General features: G+C 43.1%; 1 protein-coding gene across 1 annotated transcript; it reads left to right on the forward strand.

The window, feature by feature from the left end:
- The first annotated feature begins 10368 nt into the window (after positions 1 to 10368).
- LOC110697597 lies at positions 10369 to 11196 on the forward strand. Its single transcript, XM_021874986.1, has one exon. The coding sequence runs from the start codon at positions 10369 to 10371 to the stop codon at positions 11194 to 11196; it is 828 nt and encodes a 275-aa protein (XP_021730678.1).
- The last annotated feature ends 758 nt before the right edge of the window (positions 11197 to 11954 follow it).

An 11954-nucleotide genomic window follows, 5' to 3' on the forward strand; every position in this document is an offset into this window, starting at 1 on the left:
ATACCATTCCTTTCATTTCATTGCAGCCATTTTTGGATATGTATCCGGCAGAGTGTCGTCTAGTCGATAGGCCCAGATGTCGTCCATCCAGGTTGAACTTTAGTTAAGAACTCCAGTGGGATCTTCTTGAATACTTCTTTTTTCCATCACTTCCTAGAAGACTGACAATGGTGTATCACGAGAGGCGGATGACGCCATCTTTGACAGAGCATCCGCCTAATTGTTCTCTGACTTGGGCACTTGACTTAGATGAAATTCGTTAAGAGTCTCAGCCTCTATTTTGACCGCCAACAAATATTTGACCATAGCCGGATGGGTGGCCTTGTAGTCACCATGGTATTGGCTAACGACCAACTGTGAATCAGAGTAGGCGTCAACTTTCTTTGCCCCTGTTGCCTTACACATGCGTATACCGGCTAGCAGGGTTTCATTCTCAGCCTCATTATTTGAGGCTTGAAATTTGAACCGTAGTGCATACTCATATTTTTCCCCCTTAGGTGACTAACATATTATCCCTGCACCTCGCCGTTCATAGTAGAGCTCGCGTCCACATACACTTCCCAAACCTAATCAGAATTATCCAGTTCAACTGGCCTTGTCATTTCAACAATGAAGTCGACAAACACCTGACCCTTCATTGCCTTCCTTGGTTCGAAAGTGATTTCAAGAGCCCACATGAGAATCTTACCACATGACTCTAGGTTTGTCATTGGCCGCTTGAGAGGTTGGCCTGTATAGACTACCACCGGATGTGCCAAGAAGTATGGTTTCAACTTCTTAACTGCCATGAATAGAGCAAGGCCAAATTCCTCAACCATTGGGTACCGAAGTTCTGCATTTTGAAGAACATGACTAATGAAATAGACCGAGAGCTGATTGTCGTCTCTCTCAGCAAGGAGAACAACACTAAGAGCATGATCTGAGACGGCTAAATACATGTAGAATGTCTCCTTAGGCAGAGGGCTAACAAGCCTTGGCAAGGAGTGCAAGTGTTCTTTCAATTTTTGGAAGGCCGCCTCCGCATCATCCTCGCATTCAAACATGGTCTTCTTTATAATTGGTTGGAAAAAGTAAAGGCACTTGTCATCTAACCGGATGAGGAATCTCCCCAATGCCGCCAGACAACCGTTTAACTTTTGAACGTCTTTAACAGTGCGGGGTGACTTCATGTCTATTACTGCCTGGATCTTCTCTAGGTTTTCCTCTATCCCCCTTTGATCAATCCAAAATCCGAGAAACTTCTCGGACTTGGCACCAAATACACACTTATTGGGATTGAGCATGAACTTGTGCCGCCTGAGTGTGGTGAAGATTTCTCGGAGGTCAACAAGATGATCCGTCCGCAGCTTGAATTTGACTATCATATCATTAATATATGCCTCTAAATTTCTTCCAATTTGATTAATGAAGGCCGTATTAATCATTCGTTGGAAAGTAGAAGGCGCATTTTTCAAGCCAAACGGCATCACTGTGTAATAGAATAACCCCTGATTAGTGACAAATGTCGTCTTCTCTTGATCTTTTTCCACAAGGGTATCTGGTGAAAGCCCAAGTAAGCGTCCATAAAACTCATCAAGACATGTCCGGCTGTAGAGTTGACTAGATTGTCCATCTTTGGATGAGGATAACTGTCCTTAGGACATGCTTTGTTTAGATCAGTGTAATCAACACACATGCGCCAGGTACCATTCGGCTTTTTGACAAGAACAACGTTCGCAACCTAATCTGGGAAGTGACATTACCAAATGAACCCTGCGTCTAACAACTTCTTAACTTTGGCGGTTGCCGCCTGACTTCTCTCCTCGCCATGATTTCTTTTCTTTTTCCCTAACAAACTTGTTCATTGGATCCACGACAAATTTGTGGACAACGACATCCGAGCTGATGCCTGGCGTCTCTTCCACTTTAAAGGCAAATATATATTTGAATTCTTTCAGCAGGTTGTGCAAGTCTAACAAAATATCTTGGCAAAAGCAACCGTTCCAACTTTTACATTTTGCTCTGGATGTGTGTCGTCCAGAGCGATTGCAATTGCTTTTCTTTCTTAACAGTCACTAGTTGGTCGACCTTTCCCTTCTTGCTACCTGCTGTGGAGCAGGCTCTGATTCCTTGACATCGTCACGGTCTTTTGGCTCCACGTCCATGTCAACAACCGTGGGCTTGACGTCTAAGAGATATCAATCTAGAACCGTCTTATGGTCTCTATTGAAGAAGCCAAAATAACCATCATCTCTTTCAAATTTCAGCAGCATGAGAGGTGGAATAATAGCGGCCTTGGATTTTTTCAAAGTCGGACGACCTAAAATGAGATTATAGGCGGTCATCTCGTCCAACACAAAGAACCGGACGACAATATGGTGCCCCTCTCTCTTCTCTCCTAGCCGGATGGATAGGTCAATACGACCGACTAGGTGCACAAATCCACCCCCAAAACCAACCAAGGGGTGAGTGACCTTGTGCATGCTACCTGTCTTATACTTTAGCTTTGACAAACAACGCCAGCTGATGATGTCAGATGAACTACCTATATCAATGAGGATCCGGCCAACCATTTGGTTGGCTACCTTGCATTCAATGACGATGGGGTCATCATGCGGTCGGCGGACTTCACCCTTGTCCTTCTCAGAGATGATGACTTCAGGAAAAGTGTCGGTAAACGTCTGGCCCTCATCAACCGAGCTGACATCCATTTCTCTGACAAGGCCCTTGGTGCCTCTTATAGTTGGGCCCTCACCGGCAAAGCCCCTTGCTATGGTGCAGATCATGTCCTAATCTGTGTCAAAACTATTAGCAGGTTTTGCTTGCTTTTTTACGACTGCCTGGAGTCCGTCTTCAAGGTTACCTTGAACTTGAGGATGTAAGACTTCAACACCCCCTTATCAGCCAATCTGTCCAACAACCGCTTGAGGCTGTAGCTGTCGTTGGTTTCATGGCCAATGTCTTCATGGAAGTAACAATAATTGTCCTTATTCCGGTTCATGGCCGGACCTTTCATTGCAATGGGCTTTTCAAGAAGCACACGGTTTTTTATTTCCATGAGGATGATGTAGCAATACTTGTTAAACTCGTACCTAGGGACGTACGATTTAAACTCTTTCTTCTTCTTGTTGGACGGCTGATTAGAATCCTTAACCACCTGAACTTCTTTTCTCTTTTTGCTCTTTTCAGCTTTTTGAGCCGGCTGATCTTGTCGACTCCCTTTTTGTTTGTCAGACTTCTTAGAGTCCGACTGCTTGCTAGTGGAGCAGAGCTCGGTCGCTTGTGTAGAAGATTCCGCCTCCATGAACGCTTCTTGAAGAGTTGAGATTCTCTTCCGAACGAGGTCGAACTTAAAAGTTGACCCGTCTTTTAAACCCTTAAAGAAGTGAAAAGACAGGTCAGCTTTCAAATTCGACCTCGTCCAGAAGAGAATCTCCACTTTTCAAGAAGTGCTAATGGAGACAGAAGCTTATATATATGCGACCGAGCTCTACTCCACCAGCAAACAGTTGGACTCAAAGAAGTCCGACAAATAAAAAGGCAGTCGACAAGACCTGTCGGCCCACAAAGCTGAAGAAAGCAAGAAGAGTAAAGAAATCTGGGCGGTTGAGGATTCTTATCAACCGTCTTTGAAGAAAAAGAAGGAGTTTAAACCGTACGTCCCAAATTACTCTATCCTCATGGAGATAAAAGACCAGGTGACTATTGAAAAGCTCGCACCAATGACAGGTCCGGCCAAAAACCGGAATAAAGACAAGTACTGCCACTTTCATGAGGATATTGGACATGACACCAATGACTGCTATAGCCCCAAGTGGTTGTTGAATAGATTGGCTGATAAAGGGGTGTTGAAATCTTACATCCTCAAGTCTAAGGTGACCCTGAAGATGGACCCTGGACAGTCGTAAAAAAAGCAAGCAAAGCCTACTAGTAGTTCGGACACCGACAAGGAGTGATAAGTGGCCTTTATGTCACTATTCAGGATCCTTTTTCCTTCCATTTCCCTCCATTTATCGCTTGTTTAGCCCTATTTTGCCGCGCTTCTCCGCATATTGCACAACAATGCTATTTCCTCGTACTTCCCCTCTACTTTACCTTTTTGTACTGTTTTGGGTGTTTTCCTGTGTTTTGCAGGTAAAACAATCGATACGTGAAGTAGAAGAAAGTTCGGGATAGTTTCGAGAGCCGATTTAATGAGAAAATCAAGTGAGGAGCTTCCAATCAGGCTGCGCGCCCAGGAGAGCCCTCTCTCCCACTCTGCGCGGGCGTGCAACCTAAGGGAGAGGGCGCGCATTCAAGGCCAAATCAGGATGCATACCTCGTAGATGCCTCGCGCCCTGTAGAAGGCGCGCTCATCATCCTGCGCGGGCGCGATGATTCCTGGAGAGGGCGCGCAGATTAGCTTGAACTCTTGAAGATACAAGGCAACTTTCTGTAGATACCAAGCGCGCTCAGTAGAGGGCGCGCATTATACTTCGCGGGTGCGCAGATCTTAATAGAGGGCGCGCACAATGAAGTTTGCGGGCGCGCAGTCCTTAGTAGAGGGCACGCACATCATCCTGCGCGGGCGCGCAAAGAACTGTAACGGGCGCGCACGATGTCTGCCCAGCCCGTTTTTTTATTTCCCCACTTAAAAGCTGATTTGAAAGGGAATGAAGGCATCTATTTCATTTAGGGAAAAGTGCTTAGAACATTTCTAGAGAGAGAATAGCCTCCATTAATGCTTGTATAAGTTTCTAGAGAGAGAAAGTTCAAATTATTAATTTTTTATCATTCAAGCTTTAGTCTTTAATATAGATTAGTTCTTTGATCATCCTTGTAATCAATATTGGAGCATTCTATTGGATTTTTTGTGGTTCACCATTGAAGGTTCAAAAACCCATTTTCTTATTTCAATACAAAGTTGAAGCTTTGTAAGCTCTTTCTATCTTTATCTCTTTTATTTTGGTTTATTTATATATTTCAAGTATTATTGATAGTTATGTTTATGATTTTGATTATGGCCAATATTTTGGGTATTGTTGATATGAGTAGTTTCTCTCTCCTAGGCTAGACTTTTAGCTAGGGGAAGGAGAATGGATGACTTGGTTGCTATTTGATTAAATACTTGATTTTTGGGGATTTAAACCCTTGTTGTATGAACTTGTGCTTATTGTTATATGGTTAATGTTGTGCACCATTGACTATATTATTACATGTCCTAATTGATGCGCGGGAGTGATCATGTTAGGATAGATCGTAGTTTATACATTTCTTAATCAATTGCATGGGAATGAGTTGTGTTAAGTAGGATCTTTGATCCCTCGTTTGTGAATCCTTGATTATCTATGTGTTTAGCTCTTAATCTCCAAGTTTGACGTTCCCGGATCCCCCTAGTGTTTTTAATCTCATAGTCTCCAATACTTGTTAGTCTTTGTTAATTGTTAGAGTAATTTTGTTAGCCTTAGTTTATTCATTGTCTTGTTGCTGCTATCTAAAGTAAAATTGATAGAGTTAGGATAGGAGATATAAATTGTAATTTTTGCTCTAGGTAGTAGTAACGACCTATTACCACCCGATCAAAATTTTGGCGCCGTTGCCGGGGAGGCGGCTTGTTTTGCACATTTATTTGCGTTATAAGTGGATTTGTTGCTTTTTTTTTATTTTGTTCTTTTTCCACTTGCTAGTCATTTCTAATTGTTTTCTTAGATTTGGTGAATGCAAATAAGATCTCAAGGACCACCTACTCACAACATTGATCACGAAATCGACCGCACCTTAAGACAAGTCCGTAGACTTTATCAAGAAGAGGGGCGAGGTTTTGGTGCCATTTTTGATAGTGAAAGTGATTCTAGGTCCTCACATTCCCAAGGAAACGAAATGGCGGGACAACAAGCGGATGTTTTATTTCGTGAGTTCGATAATCCGGAGGATTATGAGCTCACCGGTGGGATATTGCTACCCGTCACGGAAACTAACTTCACCATCCATCCTCAATACACTGGAATGGTTCAAGCGGAGCAATTCTCGGGTTTGCCAAGTGAAGACCCCATTGAGCATCTTGATAGATTTCTTGAACTTCGTGCCATGATACAAACCAACCAAGTTTCTCAAGAATACATTCGGATGCACCTATTTCGACAATCTCTTGCGGGGAGGGCAAAGAAGTGGCTCAAGCAAGTCAAGCCTAATTCTCTCACAACATGGAGGGAAATCATCCAAGCATTATTGAAAAGGTTCATCTCCAAAGAGAAAACCGCCGACATGAGGAGGAAGATTGCATTTTTTGAACAAGAAGCGGAGGAAAGCCTTAGTGAAGCTTGGGAGAGGTTTAAAGAGTTGGTGCAAGCATGTCCTCACCATGAATACAATCAAAACTTACTCATGAGGTTCTTCTATGATGGCTTGGAACCGATGTCTCGAGCTAATTTGGATGCAGGGGCGGGTGGACAATTGATCAAAGTCCCTCAAAATCAAGTCGAATCAACAATTGAAGAGGTAGTTAAAAACTACTCTTGGGGAGGTAGAAGGAGGAATGCGCCAAAGAGAGGTGGAAAATATGAGTTGGAAAAAGTTGATCAATTGCAACATCAAATTGAGCTTTTGACAAAGGGGCTCGCAAAGTTGAACACCAATGTCACTAGTGGTGCAAGCTCCTCCCAAGTTAACTCTTTCTCTTGTCAAAATTGTGGTGGCACAAACCATGATACATCCTATTGTGGAGGTTTAAGCCCGGAGCATGTAGCGGCTTACAACACAAGGCAAGAAGGATTTAAGGGAAATGGAGGAGGAGTAGCTTGGACACAACCACCAGCCGGATTTGGAAACCAACCCCAACAATGGAATCAACAATGGAACTAACAACAAGCTCAACAACCATACAATTCCAACCTTCGATACCAAAACCCTTCTCCATACCAAAACCAATATCAAAACCAAAACCCAAGAGGAAACTACCCTAAGAGCCATAAAAAAAATAACCAACACCAATACTAAAATCAAAACCAAGCAACTCAAAGAAGTCGAGAGCAAGTGTCTCAACCCAATTCTACTCAAACCCAAATTCTTCAACAACTTCAAGCTATGAACCAACAAATGAAAGAAGTCAAGGCCCATAACAAGATGGTTGATTCACAACTAGCTCAATTGGCCAAGAGGGTTCCTTTCAACCCACCATCTACTTTACCCGGGCAAACACAAACTAACCCTTCCAACATTGTGAAACCCGACTCTTGTAAAGCAATCACATTGAGATCTGGCGCATCCTATGAGGGTCCTAAGGAGGGAGTTAGTCAAGAAAAGAAGGGAGAATAAGAGGTAGTTCCAGAGAAGAAGAATGATGAGAAAGAGAGTAGTATTGAGAAAAAAGAAGTCTAAGGATGTGGTAACATCCTCAACTTCTAGTGAAGCTAGAAATCTTGATGGACTGGTTCCTTTTCCCGGTTGACTTGCGGAGAGAAAATTGAATGACAAATTTGCAAAGTTCCTAAGTGTGATGAAGAACTTGCACATAAACCTCCTCTTCATTGAGGTAGTCACACAAATGCCTTCATACTCCAAGTTCTTGAAAGACATTCTCACAAACAAGAGGAAGCTCAATGATGAGCTTATCACTCTTCCCCATCAAGTGAGTGCACTTATTCAACACAAAATGCCAAAGAAGCAAAAGGATCCGGGAAGCTTTACCTTGCCGGTCAAGATTGGGAACATGGAAGCTAGGGGTGCATTAGCCGACCTTGGAGCAAGTGTTAGTTTGATCCCTCTATCCATTGCACAAAAGCTTAACATTGAGATTATCCCCACAAGAAAAAACATTCAATTGGCCGACTGTTCAGTGAAGCTACCTTGTGGTGAGCTTGAAGATGTCCCTATTCAAGTTGGGCATATCTATGTGCCTTGTGATTTTGTAGTGATGGATATGGAAGAAGATGTGGATACACCTTTGATTTTGGGCCGTGAAGCTCTTAAGGCCTTGGGGGCGGTAATCAATTGCAAGAACAACACCAGGCCATTACATGCGAGGTAGCCGATGAAAAAATTGTCTTTGAATTATCTAAGCTCCTCAAGACCCCCATGGTTGAGAAGTGTTATAGGGTTGATGTTGTAAATTAAGAACTAGATCGTTTGGGAAGGGTTATGATGAGTTCTCAAGATCCAATGGTTGAAGCTCTCACATGTGAGGAAGAGTACTTCTCTCAAGAAGCAAAGGAGTTTGTTATGGACATTGAAGAAGCCAAAGAGGAGGAAGCGAGTGATTCCAAGCATGATGAGCTAGAACATGAGGAGGAAAAATTGGAGGATAGTTCTAAGCCTCCTCCCAAGGTAGAACTCAAACCCCTTCCCCCTTCTTTGAAATATGCTTACCTTGGAAATGAAGGGGAATACCCTATTATTGTCAATGCTTCCCTTAATGGTCTTGATTTGGAAAAATTGATTGTTGTTTTGAGAAAGTATAGAAATGTGATAGGGTATAGCATTGATGATATCAAGGGTATTAGCCCTTCTTTGTGCATGCATCGTAATCACCTTGAAGATGACCAATCCACCTCCATTGAACCTCAAAGGAGGTTGAACCCCAACCTCCAAGTGGTTGTCAAGAAAGAAATTTTGAAATTGCATGAAGCGGGTATAATCTATGCTATCTCCGATAGCAAGTGGGTTAGCCCGGTTCACGTGGTTCCAAAAAAGGGTGGAATGACCATTGTCAAGGGAGAAGGAGGAGAGGAAATCTCCACCCGGACGGTGACCGGGTGGAGGATGTGCATTGATTATAGGAAGTTGAATAAAAATACTAAGAAAGATCATTTTCCTTTCCCCTTCATGGACCAAATGTTGGAGAGACTCTCCCATCATGCTTTCTATTGCTTCTTGGATGGATATTCCGGCTTTTTCCAAATTTCTATCCATCCAAGTGATCAAGAGAAAACCACTTTTACATGTCCATATGGGACATTTGCATACCGAAAAATTCCATTCGGGTTATGCAATGATCCCTCAACTTTCCAACGATGCATGACTTCCATTTTTTCTAAAATGCTTGAAAATGAAATTGAAGTTTTATGGATGACTTTAGTGTTGGTGGCTTGTCTTTTGACCCATGTCTTTATAATCTTGAGAAAGATTTGAAAAGGTGTCAAGAGACGAGTTTGGTGTTGAATTGGGAAAAGTGCCACTTTATGGTCAAGGAAGGCATAGTCCTAGGCCATAAAGTATCGAAAAGGGGCATAGAAGTTGATTCGGCAAAGGTTTTGGTGATTTCCATGTTGCCCCCTCCTACTTCTGTTATGGGAGTAAGAGCCTTTCTAGGGCATGCCGATTTTTACCGGAGGTTTATCAAAAAAAATTCATCAATTGCCAAGGCTTTGACCGAATTGCTCAAAAAGGATGTTGTATTTAGCTTTGATGAGGCTTGCCTTGAGGCGTTTCAAAAACTCAAGAAAGCCCTCATCTCCTCTCCCATTGTGCAAGCTCCGGATTGGAGCTTGCCCTTTGAACTAATGTGCGATGCTAGTGACCTTGCAGTAGGTGTCGTACTTGGACAAAAGAAAGAAGGAAGATCTTGTGTCATCTACTATGCAAGTAGAACGCTTGATGAAGCTCAAAGGAATTATACCACAACGGAAAAGGAAATGCTAGCGGTTGTCTTTGCCATGGATAAGTTTAGATCCTACCTTATATGCTCCAAGGTGATCGTGTACACGGATCATGTAGCGGTTTGTTATCTCATGACCAAAAAGGAAGCAAAATCGCGTCTCATCCGTTGGGTTCTTTCGCTCCAAGACTTTGACATGGAGATGAGGGACAAAAAGGGAGTGGAGAATATGTGGCGGATCATCTATCTAGACTTCCTTTTGGGAATAAGGAGGATGTGCCTATCAATGATGAGGTGGGGTTTGAGACCCTCATGGCTATTGTGTTAACATCAAGCCCTTGGTATGCGGACATTGCCAATTATCTAGTATGTGGATTCGTTCCCCCGGAATTCTCCTCTCAACAAAGGAAAAGATTTTTCAAGGAAGTGAGGAGGTATATTTGGAATGATCCTTATTTGTTCAAGAAATGTGGAGATGGCCTTTTCCAGAAATGTGTCCCGGATCATGAGATCGAGGGGGTTCTTGAACATTGCCACTCATTACCGTGTGGAGGGCATGGAGGAGTTGAAAAGACCGTGGCCAAGATCTCTCAATCTCTTCTTTGGTGGCCAACAATGCACAAGGATGCCCATAAGTTCATTGCAAGGTGTGATAAGTGCCAAAGGAGTGGCGGGATAACCAAACGTGACGAAATGCCTCAACAAAGCATTTTGGAGGTTTAGCCCTTTCATGTTTGGGGGGTCGACTTTATGGGGCCTTTTGTTTCTTCATGTGAAATCTCTATATCTTGGTGGCGGTGGACTATGTGACCAAGTGGATGGAAGCTATACCCTCCCCCACCAATGACCACAAGGTTGTGCTCAAGCTCCTTAAGAAGGTTATTTTCCCGCGATTCGGGGTTCCAAGAGTTCTAATTAGTGATGGTGGTTCTCATTTTGCCAAGAAACAACTCGAAGCTCTCCTCAAACGATATGGGGTTCATCACAAAATTGGCCTACCTTACCACCCCCAAACTCAAAGACAAGTGGAGGTATCAAATAGGGAGATCAAGAACCTCCTTGAGAGGATGGTGAACAAGTCTAGAAAAGATTGGGCTCTCAAACTCGATGATACTCTTTGGGCCTTAAGGACGGCACACAAGACCCCATTAGTACAACCCCTTACCGGTTGGTTTATGGCAAGGCTTGTCATTTGTCGGTCGAGTTGGAATACAAGGCTTGGTGGGCCATCAAGGAGCTTAATAATGGACCTTGGGGAAGCTGGAAAGAAAAGATTGATGAAATTGAATGAATTAGAGGAGCTTCGTTTCGATGTGTATGAGAATTCAAGGCTTTATAAGGAGCAAACAAAGAAGTGGAACGATCAAAGGATAAAGTTCAAAGAATTCAAGGTTGGATATGAAGTTCTACTTTTCAACTCTAGACTTCGTCTTTTCCCCGGAAAACTGAAATCCAAGTGGTCCAGTCCTTTCAATATTTCTAATGTTACTCCCTATGGGTCCTTTGAGTTAGATGCGGGCAATCATAAGTTTTGGGTTAACGGACACCGCATCAAACTCTATCATTCAAAGAACGAAGTTGGTCGTATTGAGTGCCTTAGGCTTGACCCCATGGATTACGAGCCTTCCCTTGTAGAACTTTTATGAATCGGAGCAACGGTCAAGCTAATGACCTCAAAAAGAAGCGCTTCTCGGGAGGCAACCCGAGCCCCTTTCTCCCTTTTATCCTTTGAGTTTTTGATTTTTCGTAATTAGATTATATGATTGGATCTAATCCCTAGTTGTTTTTATTGTAGGTCAAGTAGGCCTAAGGAAGGAGCACAATGGAAAGGATTAACGACATTCACGAGCGTTTTATGATCTCGGGATGAGAGCTCTCGAAGCCAATTCCGTAATATAGGAGTATTGTCGTTTTGAACTTGAACTTTTATATGTTTTTTATGGGGTTAATAATATTGATAAACAATTTAGTTTGATGTGTTAGGAATTTTTAGTAGAGTTAGAGAACATTTTGAGATTAATGGTAGGAGGAAAAATATTCTGTAGATGCCTTGAGAGGGCTCTACAGGGCGCACAAGTGTTAAGGCCAACAGAAGAAGGTTTCTGTAGATGGCAAAAGAGCCCTCTACAGGGCGCGTAGGAGGTTTGCGTGGGCGCGCACAATTTCTGAAAAAGAGCCAATGTTCTGTAGATGGCCTTCGCGCCCGTGAGAGGGCTCTCTCGCAGGTCTGCGCAGGCGCGCAGGTGATTTGCGCGGGCGCACACGATTCCAGTTCAGAAAAACGCAGGTATGCTTCTTTCATCCTCATTTTCACTCTCACGCTCTCACTTCTCTCTCCTAAACCCTAACCTCCATTACTAACCTCCATCATACCTCAAAATCTTCACCTTTCCTCCCCAAATCT

The sequence above is a fragment of the Chenopodium quinoa genome, unplaced genomic scaffold (genome assembly GCF_001683475.1).
Source record: "Chenopodium quinoa cultivar QQ74 unplaced genomic scaffold, ASM168347v1, whole genome shotgun sequence".
Classification (NCBI taxonomy): Eukaryota; Viridiplantae; Streptophyta; class Magnoliopsida; order Caryophyllales; family Amaranthaceae; genus Chenopodium; species Chenopodium quinoa.

What these genes read in the sequence shown, in the direction of transcription:
- LOC110697597 (XM_021874986.1), top strand. Translation starts at nt 10,369, where the DNA reads ATGGAAGCTATACCCTCCCCCACCAATGACCACAAGGTTGTGCTCAAG.